General features: G+C 58.0%; 1 protein-coding gene across 1 annotated transcript in view; it reads left to right on the top strand.

Moving 5' to 3' along the window:
• Positions 1-7,995, top strand: part of LOC135460914 (myosin-6-like) — a 38,433-nt gene extending 30,438 nt beyond the window's left edge. The window contains exons 29-35 of the mRNA XM_064737883.1: positions 688-871; positions 945-1,110; positions 1,190-1,314; positions 1,406-1,714; positions 4,598-4,801; positions 5,791-5,916; positions 7,702-7,995. Of these exons, the coding sequence (XP_064593953.1) occupies positions 688-871; positions 945-1,110; positions 1,190-1,314; positions 1,406-1,714; positions 4,598-4,801; positions 5,791-5,916; positions 7,702-7,995 (1,408 nt within the window). The remainder of the gene's footprint in view (positions 1-687; positions 872-944; positions 1,111-1,189; positions 1,315-1,405; positions 1,715-4,597; positions 4,802-5,790; positions 5,917-7,701) is intronic.
• The last annotated feature ends 6,074 nt before the right edge of the window (positions 7,996-14,069 follow it).

Raw genomic sequence — 14,069 nt, 5'->3', positions numbered from 1 at the left:
GATCCTGTGGGATTGGGGGGGGGGGGTGGAAACCATGGAAAAAGTTCTGGAGAAGGTTTTGGAGGTTGAGTCACCTTCCCATGGACGTAGCTGCTGTGGGATCAGGGATGGAGATCACCCTTGGGAGAATGTTCTGGAGAAGGTTTGGAGGAGTCATCGCCCCATGGGTGGAGCTTCCGTGGGGTCAGGAGTGGAGAACACTCACAGGAGAATGTTCTGGAGAAGGTTTGGAGGAGTCACCACCCCATGGGTAGAGCTTCTGTGGGGTCAGGTGTGGACATCACCCTTGGGAGAATGTTCTGGAGAAGGTTTTGGAGGAGTCATGGCTGCATGGGTGGAGCTTCTGTGGGGTCAGGTGTGGACATCACCCTTGGGAGAATGTTCTGGAGAAGGTTTGGAGGAGTCATCGCCCCACGGGTGGAGCTCCTGTGGGGTCAGGGGTGGAGAATGTTCTGGAGAAGGTTTTGGAGGAGTCTACATGAGTCATTGCCCATGGGTGGAGCTCCTGTGGGGTCAGGGGTGGAGAAAACCCTTGGGACAATGTTCTGGAGAAGGTCCTGGAGGAGGCAGAGTGCCCTGGACATGGTAGAGGACATGCAGAGAAGAACCTCGGCCAGTGGCTGGGTGGGAGAAGGTTGGAGCGGCCCCACCTGGCCCACGGGTGACCCCAGGTGGTCCCTGGGGCAGGAAGAAGCTGGCCCAGCGGCTGCAGGAGGCCGAGGAGGCCGTGGAGGCCGTCAACGCCAAGTGCTCCTCGCTGGAGAAGACCAAGCACCGGCTGCAGAACGAGATCGAGGACCTGATGGCCGACGTGGAGCGGTCCAACGCGGCCGCCGCTGCCCTGGACAAGAAGCAGAGGAACTTTGACAAGGTGGGCAGGTGGGGCAGGGCGGGGTGGCCGGGTGGCGCCCGGTGGCCGTGGGGTGACACCTGGCTGTCCCCAGGTGTTGGCCGAGTGGAAGCAGAAGTTCGAGGAGTCTCAGACGGAGCTGGAGGCGTCCCAGAAGGAGGCCAGGGCCCTCAGCACCGACCTCTTCAAGCTGAGGAACATCTACGAGGAGTCCCTGGAGCACCTGGAGACCTTCAAGAGGGAGAACAAGAACCTCCAAGGTGACACCACGGGTCCCTCTGCCCACCTGGGTGTTCCCCACCCGTTCCCACGGGGTCTGACGGGGTCTCACCCGGGCAGAGGAGATCTCGGACCTCACGGAGCAGCTCGGCGCCGGCAACAAATCCATCCACGAGCTGGAGAAGGTCCGCAAACAGCTGGACGCCGAGAAGCTGGAGCTCCAAGCCGCTCTGGAAGAGGCCGAGGTGGATCAAGCCCCGTCCCACCCCATCCCTACGTTCTCCTGGTGGGACACCCGCGCTGGGTGGTCCTCAAGGTCCCGCGTGTCCTCCCCAGGCCTCCCTGGAGCACGAGGAGGGGAAGATCCTGAGGGCGCAGCTGGAGTTCAACCAGGTGAAGGCGGAGTACGAGCGGAAGCTGGGCGAGAAGGAGGAGGAGATGGAGCAGGTGAAGCGCAACCACCTGCGCGTGGTGGAGTCGCTGCAGACCTCGCTGGACGCCGAGACCCGCAGCCGCAACGAGGCCCTGCGGCTGAAGAAGAAGATGGAGGGCGACCTCAACGAGATGGAGATCCAGCTCAGCCACGCCAACCGCGGCGCCAACGAGGCCCAGAAGCAGGTCAAGGCTCTGCAGGGCTACCTGAAGGTACCTGTCCATGGGGACATGGAGGGGTTGGAGGTGTCTGAAGGTGCCTGTCCATGTGGTGTGGAGGGGTTGGAGGTACCTGAAGGTCCCATGAGGACATAAAGGGGTTGGAGGTGCCTGAAGGTCCCACAGGGAGATGGAGGTGCAGGAGGTACCTGGAGGTCCCACTGGGACATGGAGGTGCAGGAAGTAACTGAAGTTACCTGTCCTTGTGATGTGGAGGTGTAGGAGATGCCTGAAGGTCCCACAGGGAGATGGAGGTGCAGGAGGTACCTGGAGGTCCCACTGGGACATGGAGGTGCAGGAGGTACCCAAAGGTACCTGTCCATGAGGACATTAAGGTCCTGAAGGCATCTGTCCATGTGGGGTGGAGGGGTTGGAGGTACATGAAGGTACCTGTCCATGAGGACATAGAGGGGTAGGAGGTACCTGAAGGTCCCATGGGGACATAAAGGGGTTGGAGGTGCCTGAAGGTCCCACAGGGACATGGAGGAGCCGGAGATACCTGGAGATCCCACTGGGACATGGAGGTGCAGGAGGTACCCAAAGGTACCTGTCCATGAGGACATTAAGGTCCTGAAGGTACCTGTCCATGTGGTGTGGAGATGCAGGAGGTACCTGGAGATCCCACTGGGACATGGAGGTGTAGGAGGTACCTGAAGGTACCTGTCCATGAGGACATGGAGGGGTTGGAGGTGCCTGAAGGTGCCTGTCCATGAGGACATGGAGGGGTTGGAGGTACCTGAAGGTACCTGTCCATGGGGACATGGAGGGGTAGGAGGTGTCTGAAGGTGCCTGTCCATGTGGTGTGGAGGGGTTGGAGGCACCTGAAGGTCCCATGGGGACATGGAGGTGCAGGAGGTACCTGAAGAACCTGTCCATGAAGGGTGGAGGTGCAGGAGGTACCTGGAGATCCCACTGGGACATGGAGGTGTAGGAGGTACCTGAAGAACCTGTCCATGAAGTGTGGAGGTGCAGGAGGTACCTGAAGGTCCAATGGGGACATGGAGGTGCAGGAGGTACCTGAAGAACCTGTCCATGAAGTGTGGAGGTGCAGGAGGTACCTGAAGGTCCCATGGGGACATGAAGGTGTGAGAGGTGCCTGAAGGTGCCTGTCCATGTGGCATGGAGGGGTAGGAGGTGTCTGAAGGTCCCATGGGGACATGGATATGTAGGAGGTACCCAAAGGTACCTGTCCATGAGGACATTGAAGTTCTGAAGGTACCTGTCCATGTGGTGTGGAGGTGCAGGAGGTACCTGGAGATCCCACTGGGACATGGAGATGCAGGAGGTACCTGAAGGTACCTGTCCATGTGGTGTGGAGGTGCAGGAGGTACCTGAAGGTCCCATGGGGACATAAAGGGGTTGGAGGTGCCTGAAGGTCCCACAGAGAGATGGAGGTGCAGGAGGTACCTGGAGATCCCACTGGGACATGGAGATGCAGGAGGTACCTGAAGGTACCTGTCCATGACAACATGGAGGGGTAGGAGGTACCTGAAGGTGCCTGTCCATGTGGTGTGGAAGTGCAGGAGGTACCTGAAGGTCCCATGAGGACATGGAGGTGCAGGAGGTACCTGAAGAACCTGTCCATGAAGGGTGGAGGTGCAGGAGGTACCTGGAGGTCCCACTGGGACATGGAGGTGTAGGAGATACGTGGAGGTACCTGTCCATGTGGTGTGGAGAGGCAGGAGGTTCCTGAAGGTCCAATGGGGACATGGAGGTGCAGGAGGTACCTGAAGGCACCTGTCCATGTGGTGTGGAGGGGTTGGAGGTGTCTGAAGGTCCCATGGGGACATGGATATGTAGGAGGTACCCAAAGGTACCTGTCCATGAGGACATTGAAGTCCTGAAGGTACCTGTCCGTGTGGTGTGGAGGTGCAGGAGGTACCTGGAGATCCCACTGGGACATGGAGGTGCAGGAGGTACCTGAAGGTCCCATGGGGACATAAAGGGGTTGGAGGTGCCTGAAGGTCCCACAGGGACATGGAGGAGCCGGAGATACCTGGAGATCCCACTGGGACATGGAGGTGCAGGAAGTACCTGAAGGTACCTGTCCATGGGGACATGGAGGTGCAGCAGGAGCCTGAAGGTCGCTTGGGGACATGGAGGTCCTGAAGGTACCTGTCCATAAGGACATGGAGGTGTAGGAGATGCCTGAAGGTTCCATGGGGACATGGAGGTGTAGGAGGTACCTGAAGATCCCTGCCTGTGGGGACATTGAGGTCCTGAAGGTACCTGTCCATGGGGACATGGAGGTGCAGGAGGAGCCTGAAGGTTCCATGGGGACATGGAGGTGTAGGAAATGCCTGAAGGTTCCATGAGGACACGGAGGGGTAGGAGGTACCTGAAGGTCCCTTTCTGTGGGATCATGGAGGTGTTGGAGGTACCTCCAAGTACACCAGGGGCATTGGGATGCAGGAGACACCTGTCCTGTGGGACATGGAGGTGTAGGATGCTCCTCAAGGTCCCTGTCTGTGGGGACATTGAGGTCCTGGAGGTACCTTCCCATGGAGACCTTGGGATGTAGGAGGTCCCACCATCCAACAGGGGTGGTTTGATGGACCCACCGCCCCATGGCCAGATGAACCCACCACCCCTTCCCACCACGTCCTGGCTGGGTGGACCCACCACCCCTTCCCACCACCCCATGGCTGAATGGACCCACCACGCCGTGTCCGGGTGGACCCACCACCCCTTCCCACCATGCCATGGCCAGGTGGACCCACCACCCCTTGCCACCACCCCATGGCTGGGTGGACCCACCACCCCTTGCCACCACCCCATGGCTGGATGGACCCACCACCCCTTCCCACCACCCCATGGCTGGATGGACCCACCAGCCCATGTTCAGGTGGACCCACCAGCCCTTCCCACCACCCCCAGGACACACAGCTGCAGCTGGATGACGCGGCAAGGGTCGGGGAGGACCTGAAGGAGAACGTGGCCATGGTGGAGCGCAGGAACGCCCTGCTGCAGTCGGAGCTGGAGGAGCTCCGGGCCGTGGTGGAGCAGACCGAGAGGGCCCGGAAATTGGCCGAGCAGGAGCTGATCGAGGCCAGCGAGAGGGTCCAGCTCCTCCACTCGCAGGTGAGACCTCACCTGCCCACCAGGAGAGGGGCCACCTCCATCCAGGGGTTCTCCAGCCCAGGAGAAACAGCTCCGGTGGCTTGGTTGGGGAGATCAAGGTGGCTCAGGGTGATCAAGGTGGAGGTGGATGTCCCCCCTCTTCTTCAAGGGTTGGTCTGGAGGAGGTTGGGTGGGTCTACAGAAGGTCCAAGGAGGGTTGGGTTGGTCTGGAGGAGGTTGGGTGGATCTAAAGAAGGTCCAAGGAGGGTTGGGTTGGTCTGGAGAAGGTTGGGTTGGTCTACAGAAGGTCCAAGGAGGGTTGGGTTGGTCTGGAGGAGATCTGGTGGAGAAACACCAACTCTTGCTGAGCTGAAGACCCCCAAGATGGCTCCAGCTTACCTGGACCCAACAGTGCCACCTTCTCCTGAAGGTCTCAGGAGGGTTGGGTTGGTCTGGAGGAGGTTGGGTTGGTCTACAGAAGGTCCAAGGAGGGTTGGGTTGGTCTGGAGAAGATCTGGTGGAGAAAGACCAAGTCTTGCTGAGCTGGAGACCCCCAAGATGTCTCCAGTTGACCCAGACCCAACAGTGCCACCTTCTCCTGAAGGTCTCAGAAAGGTTGGGTTGTTCTGGAGAAGTTTGAGTTGGTCTACAGAAGGTCCAAGGAGGGTTGGGTTGGTCTGTGGAAGGTCTGGTTGGGAAAGACCAACTCTTACTGAGCTGGAGACCCCCAAGATGTCTCCAGTTGACCCAGACCCAACAGTGCCACCTTCTCCTGAAGGTCTCAGGAGGGTTGGCTTGGTCTGGAGGAGGTTGGTTTGATCCATGGAAGGTCCAAGGAACATTTGGTTGGTCTACAGAAGGGTGGTGTCCATTTCTCTGCTGTGTCTCCAAGATCTCCAGAAGATCTTTCACCCTGCAGAGACACAGGGGAGTCTCCAAGACCTGTGGGGACTGAGGGGTGGGACAGCAGCCCCTGGGCCACCTCCTGAGGTTCCTCTTGTCCCCTCCAGAACACCAGCCTCATCAACCAGAAGAAGAAGATGGAGGGGGACATCTCCCAGCTGCAGACAGAGGTGGAAGAGGCCGTCCAGGAGTGCCGGAACGCCGAGGAGAAGGCCAAGAAGGCCATCACTGATGTGAGTGTCGCTGTGGGACCATCACTGGGGTCACCACCGGGGCCATGGCCAGGGTCACCACCGGGGCCACCACTGCCACCAAGGCCATCAGCGGGACCACCACTGGGGCCGCCACCGGTGTCATCACTGGGGTCACTACTGGGGTCATCAGTGGGGCCATCACCATGGTCACCACCAGGGCCATCACTGGGGCCACCACCAGGGTCATCAGTGGGGCCATCACTGGGGACACCACCAGGGCCACCACCGGGGCCATCACTGGGTCCATCAACGGGGTCACCACTGGAGTCATCACTGGGGCCACCACCAGGGTCACCACCAAGGTCACCACCAGGGCCATCACTGGGGCCACCACCAGGGTCATCAGTGGGGCCATCAGTGGGGCTGTCACCAGGGCCATCACCGGGGCCACCACCAGGGCCATCACTGGGGCCATCACTGGGGCCACCACTATGGTCACCACCAGGTTCATCACCGGGTCCATCACTGGTTTCATCACTGGGACCTCTACCAGGGCCACCACTGGGGTCATCACTGGGGCCATGACCAGGGTCACCGCCAGGGCCATCAGCCGGGTCACCACCAGGGCCATCACTGGGGCCACCACTGGGGCCATCACTGGGTCCATCAACGGGGTCACCACTGGGGCCACCACCACGGCCACGACCAGGGTCATCAGTGGGGCCATCACCATGGTCACCACCAAGGTCACCACCAGGGCCACCGGGGCCATCACTGGGGCCACCACCAGGGTCATCAGTGGGGCCATCACTGGGGCCACCACCAGGGCCACCACTATGGTCACCACCAGGTTCATCACTGGGTCCATCACTGGCTTCATCACTGGGACCTCTACCAGGGCCACCACTGGGGCCATCACTGGGTCCATCAACGGGTCACCACTGGAGTCACCACTGGGGCCACCACCATGGCCATGACCAGGGTCATCCGTGGGGCCATCAGTGGGGCCGTCACAAGGGTCATCACCAGGGCCATCACTGGGGCCATCACTGGAGCCACCACTGGGGTCATCACAGGGGCCATCACCATGGTCACCACCAGGGTCATCAGTGGGACCATCAGTAGGGCCATCACCAGGGTCATCACCAGGGTCATCACCAGGGCCATCACTGGGGACACCAACAGGGTCACCACAAGGGCCACCACCAGGGCCACCACTATGGTCACCACCAGGTTCATCACTGGGTCCATCACTGGCTTCATCACTGGGACCTCTACCAGGGCCACCACTGGGGCCATCACTGGGTCCATCAACGGGGTCACCACTGGAGTCACCACTGGGGCCACCACCAGGGCCATGACCAGGGTCATCCGTGGGGCCATCACCATGGTCACCACCAAGGTCACCACCAGGGCCATCACTGGGGCCACCACCAGGGTCATCAGTGGGGCCATCAGTGGGGCCGTCACCAGGGTCACCACCAGGGCCATCACTGGGGCCATCACTGGGGCCACCACCAGGGTCATCACTGGGGCCACCACGGGGGCCACCACTATGGTCACCACCAGGTTCATCACCGGGTCCATCACTGGTTTCATCACTGGGACCTCTACCAGGGCCACCACTGGGGTCATCACTGGGGCCATGACCAGGGTCACCACCAGGGCCACCACCAGGGCCACACCAGGGCCACCACTGGGACCATCACTGGGGCCACCACCAGGGTCACCACTGGGACCATCACTGGGGCCACCACCGGGGCCACCACCAGGGCCACCACATAGAACATGTCATGGACCCCCTACTTGTCCCCGCACGGGCAGGCGGCCATGATGGCGGAGGAGCTGAAGAAGGAGCAGGACACGAGCGCGCACCTGGAGCGCATGAAGAAGAACATGGAGCAGACCATCAAGGACCTGCAGCTGCGGCTGGACGAGGCCGAGCAGCTGGCCCTCAAGGGCGGCAAGAAGCAGCTGCAGAAGCTCGAGGGGCGCGTGAGGGAGCTGGAGAACGAGCTGGAGGCCGAGCAGAAGCGCAACGCCGAGAGCGTCAAGGGGCTGCGCAAGTCCGAGCGGCGCGTCAAGGAGCTCAGCTACCAGGTGAGACCATGGGGGTGAGACCATGGAGGTGAGACTCAGGTACCAGGTGAGACCAGGGGGGTGGGACCATGGGAGTGAGACCATAGGAGTGGGTCAAGGACCTCAGGAACCAGGTGAGACCATGGAGGCACCACGAGAGACCATGGGTGTGGTTCAAGGAGCTCAGGTATCAGGTGAGACCATGGAGGTGAGACTCAGGTACCAGGTGAGACCATGAGGGTGGGTCAAGGAGCTCAGCTACCAGGTGAGACCATGGAGATACCAGGTGAGACCATGGAGGTGAGACCGTGGAAGTGAGATCATGGGAATGGGTGAAGGAGCTCAGCTACCAGGTGAGATCACAGAGGTACCAGGTGAGACCATGGAGGTGAGACTCAGGTGCCAGGTGAGACCATAGGGGTGGGTCAAGGAGCTCAGGTACCAAGTGAGACCAGGGGGGTGAGACCATGGGGATGGGTCAAGGACTTCAGCTACCAGGTGAGACCATGGAGATACCAGGTGAGACCATAGGTGTGGGTCAAGGAGCTCAGCTACCAGGTGAGACCATGGAGGCACCAGGTGAGACCATGGGTGTGGGTCAAGGAGCTCAGCTACCAGGTGAGACCATGGAGGCACCAGGTGAGACCACGGAGATACCAGGTGAGACCATGGGGATGGGTCAAGGAGCTCAGCTACCAGGTGAGACCATGGAGATACCAGGTGAGACCATGGGGGTGGGTCAAGGAGCTCAGCTACCAGGTGAGACCATGGAGATACCAGGTGAGACCATGGAGATACCAGGTGAGACCATGGGGGTGGGTCAAGGAGCTCAGCTACCAGGTGAGACCATGGAGGTGAGACTCAGGAACCAGGTGAGACCATGGGGGTGAGACCATGGGGGTGGGTTAAGGAGCTCAGCTACCAGGTGAGACCATGGAGGCACCACGAGAGACCATGGAGGTGAGACCATGGGTGTGTGTCAAGGAGCTCAGCTACCAGGTGAGACCATGGAGATACCAGGTGAGACCATGGAGACACCAGGTGAGACCATGGGGGTGAGACCATGGAGGTGAGACCATGGGGATGGGTTAAGGAGCTCAGCTACCAGGTGAGGCCATGGAGGTGAGACTCAGGAACCAGGTGAGACCATAGGGGTGGGTCAAGGAGCTCAGCTACCAGGTGAGACCATGGAGGTGGGACCATGGGAATGAGACCACAGAGGTGAGACCATGGAGGTGGGTCAAGGAGCTCAGCTACCAGGTGAGACCATGGAGATACCAGGTGAGACCATGGAGATACCAGGTGAGACCATAGGGGTGGGTCAAGGAGCTCAGCTACCAGGTGAGACCATGGAGGCACCAGGTGAGACCATGGAGATACCAGGTGAGACCATGGGGGTGGGTCAAGGAGCTCAGCTACCAGGTGAGACCATGGAGGTACCAGGTGAGACCATGGAGATACCAGGTGAGACCATGGGGGTGGGTCAAGGAGCTCAGCTACCAGGTGAGACCATGGAGATACCAGGTGAGACCATGGGGGTGGGTCAAGGAGCTCAGCTACCAGGTGAGACCATGGAGATACCAGGTGAGACCATGGGGGTGGGTCAAGGAGCTCAGCTGCCAGGTGAGACCATGGAGATACCAGGTGAGACCATGGGGGTGGGTCAAGGAGCTCAGCTACCAGGTGAGACCATGGAGGTGAGACTCAGGAACCAGGTGAGACCATGGGGGTGGGTCAAGGAGCTCAGCTACCAGGTGAGACCATGGAGATACCAGGTGAGACCATGGAGGTACCAGGTGAGACCATGAAGGTGGGTCAAGGAGCTCAGGTACCAGGTGAGACCATGGGGGCTAGCAGGTGAGACCATGGAGGTGAGACCGTGGAAGTGAGATCATGGGAATGGGTGAAGGAGCTAATCTACCAGGTGAGACCACGGAGATACCAGGTGAGACCATGGAGATACCAGGTGAGACCATGGGGGTGAGACCATGGCAATGGGTCAAGGAGCTCAGCTACCAGGTGAGACCATGGAGATACCAGGTGAGACCATGGAGATACCAGGTGAGACCATGGAGATACCAGGTGAGACCATGGGGGTGGGTCAAGGAGCTCAGGAACCAAGTGAGACCATGGAGATACCAGGTGAGACCATGGAGGTGAGACCATGGCAATGGGTCAAGGAGCTCAGCTACCAGGTGAGACCATGGAGATACCAGGTGAGACCATGGGGGTGAGACCATGGAGGTGAGACCATGGGGATGTGTTAAGGAGCTCAGCTACCAGGTAAGACCATGGAGGTGAGACTCAGCTACCAGGTGAGACCATGGAGGTGGGACCATGGGAGTGAGACCACAGAGGTGAGACCATGGAGGTGGGTCAAGGAGCTCAGCTACCAGGAGAGGCTCAGGTGAAAACACCTGGGTGGATCATGAAGATCAGGTGCCAATGAGACCATTGAGGTGGGTCACGGAGCTCAGCCACCAGGTGACACCACCAGATGGGTCAGGGAGCCCAGATGCAGGTGAGATGGCTGAGGTAGGTCAAACTCAACTACAGGTGTGACCATTGAGGTGGGTGATGGAGCTCACCCACCAGGTGACAACATCTGGGTGGGTCATGGAGATCACATGAGACCATTGAGGTGGGTCATGGAGCTCACCCACCAGGTGACAACATCTGGGTGGGTCATGGAGATCACATGAGACCATTGAGGTGGGTCATGGAGCTCAGCCAGAGTGACACCACCAGATGGTCAGGAGCCCAGATGCAGGTGAGATGGCTGAGGTAGTCAAACTCAACTACAGTGTGACCATTGAGGTGGGTCATGGAGCTCACCACCAGTGACACCACGGGTGGGTCATGGAGATTAGATGAGACCATTGAGGTGGGTGATGGAGCTCAGCCAGCAGGTGACACCACCTGGGTGGGTCATGGAGATTAGATGAGACCATTGAGGTGGGTCATGGAGCTCACCCAGCAGGTGACACCACCTGGCTGGGTCAAACTCAGCTGAGGCCACCACAGCACGGCCTCTCTTCAGTCACACCTGTGGGGGATCAAAAATGGGCAGAGATGGTGGCCCCAGGGACGTGGTCAACCCAGAGTGTTGACGGGGTGACCACAGGGACACGGGTGATCCAACCCATGGTGGCCACAGGAACAAAGATGACCCAGAACATTCATTGGGCGACCAAAGGGATGTGGGTGACACAGGACCTGGTGGCCAGGGGGACACAGGAAGTCGCTGGGAAGGGAAACTGAGGCACAGGAGTTGTGTCTGTGCAATGGTCAAGTGTCCAACCCTGTTCCTGTTCCCACAGACGGAGGAGGACAAGAAGAACCTGCTGCGGCTGCAGGACCTGGTGGACAAACTGCAGATGAAAGTCAAGGCCTACAAGAGACAGGCGGAGGAGGCGGTGGGTGAACGGGACAGACAGATGGACAGATGGATGGATGATGGATGGATGGATGATGGATGGATGATGGATGGATGGATGATGGATGGATGGATGGATGATGGATGGATGATGGATGGATGATGGATGATGATGGATGGATGATGGATGATGGATGGATGGTATGGATGGATGGATGGATGGATGGATGGATGGATGGATGGATGGATGGATGGATGGATGGATGGATGGATGGATGGATGGATGGATGGATGATGGATGGATGGATGGATGGATGATGGATGGATGGATGGATGGATGGATGATGGATGGATGGGTGGATGGATGGATGATGGATGGATGGATGATGGATGGATGGATGGATGATGGATGGATGATGGGGATGGATGGATGATGGATGGATGGATGATGGATGGATGGAAGGATGGATGGATGGATGGATGGATGGATGGATGGATGGATGGATGGATGGATGGATGGATGGATGATGGATGGGTGATGGATGGATGGATGGATGGATGGATGGATGATGGATGATGGATGGATGATGGATGGATGGATGATGGATGGATGGATGGATGGATGGATGGATGGATGGATGGATGGATGGATGGATGGAGAATGATGGATGGATGGATGGATGATGGATGATGGATGATGGATGGATGGGTGGGATGGATGGATGATGATGGATGGATGATGGATGATGGATGATGGATGATGGATGGATGATGGATGGATGATGGATGATGGATGGATGATGGATGGATGGATGATGGATGGATCCATGGATGGATGGATGATGGATGGATGGATGGATGGATGGATGGATCCGTGGAAAGGATGGACAGATGGATGAAGCCACCTCAGCTGTAGGGGTGGCCAGAGAACATCTACACCTCCCTATGGCCACCCCGGTGACCTCCACCATGTCCCCCCAGGAGGAACAGGCCAACACCAACCTGGCCAAGTTCCGGAAGGCGCAGCACGAGCTGGACGAGGCTGAAGAACGCGCCGACATCGCCGAGTCCCAGGTCAACAAACTGCGGGCCAAGAGCCGCGACATCGGAGCCAAGGTGGGACCTCCTGTCACCTCCTGTCACCTCCTGTCACCCCCTGCAGCTGCCCCACAGCCCCTCCTGGACCTTCTGTCTCCTCTCCCATTTCAGAAGCTGCATGATGAGGAGTGACCCATCCCTAGAAGGACCCACCAGCCCCACCCCAGCACGATGAGTGACCCATCACCCATCCCACCATGGGATGAGTGACCCATCACCACCATGAGGGAATCCACTACCACCACAAGTGAGCCACCATGGTGGAGGACCCACCGTGACCATGACTGACCAACCAACACCATGTTGGACCTACCACCACCATCATGGACCCACCTCTAAAGACCCATGATGATGATGATGATGATGATGATGATGATAGAGTCACCACCATGATGGAGTCACCACCTCTGACCCACCATGATGATGCTTATGGACCCATCACCACCACAATGGACCCACTATGATGATGATGATGATGATGATGATGATGATGATGATGATGATGATGATGATGATGATGGAGTCACCACCATGATGAAGTCACCACCTCTGACCCATGATGATGATGATGATGGATCCACCATGCTGATGCTTATGGACCCATCACCACCATGGTCCCACCATGATGATGATGATGATGATGGACCACCATGATGGACCCATGATGATGATGATGATGGACCCACCACCATGATGGAGTCACCACCTCTGACTCACCCTGATGATGATGGACACAACGTGATGATGCTTATGGACCCATCACCACCACAATGGACCCATGATGATGATGATGATGATGATGATGATGATGATGATGATGATGATGATGGTGGTGGACCCATGATGATGCTCATGGACCCATCACCATGGACCCACCATGATGATGATGATGATGATGATGATTGACCCACCATGATGATGCTCATGGACCTATCACAACCACAATGGACCCACAATGATGATGATAATGATGATGATGATGATGATGACAATAATGATGATGATGGACCCATGATGATGCTCCTGGACCCACCACCACCATGATGATGATGATGATGGACCCACCATGATGATGCTCATGGACCTATCACCACCACAATGGACCTATCACCACCACAATGGACCCACCATGATGATGATGGACCCACCATGATGATGCTCATGGACCCATCACCATGGACCCACCATGATGATGATGATGATGATGATGGACCCACCATGATGATGCTCATGGACCTATCACCACCACAATGGACCCACCATGATGATGATGATGATGATGATGATGATGATGATGATGATGACAATAATGATGATGATGGACCCATGATGATGCTCCTGGACCCACCACCACCATGATGATGATGATGATGGACCCACCATGATGATGCTCATGGACCTATCACCACCACAATGGACCCACCATGATGATGATGATGATGGACCCACCATGATGATGCTCATGGACCTATCACCACCACAATGGACCCACCATGATGATGATGATGATGATGATGGTGATGGGACCACCACCATGAGTGACCCCCCACCACTGACACCTCCCACCCCCCTGTCCAAGACGAGGGGACCCCAACGCCATCACTAATTAATTAATTAATTAACGGGCCACAGAAGGGAC

This window comes from Zonotrichia leucophrys, unplaced genomic scaffold (genome assembly GCF_028769735.1).
Source record: "Zonotrichia leucophrys gambelii isolate GWCS_2022_RI unplaced genomic scaffold, RI_Zleu_2.0 Scaffold_126_132196, whole genome shotgun sequence".
Taxonomy (NCBI): domain Eukaryota; kingdom Metazoa; phylum Chordata; class Aves; order Passeriformes; family Passerellidae; genus Zonotrichia; species Zonotrichia leucophrys.
The sequence above is the reverse complement of the archived record's forward strand: the minus strand, read 5'-3'. Positions and strand labels throughout refer to the sequence as shown.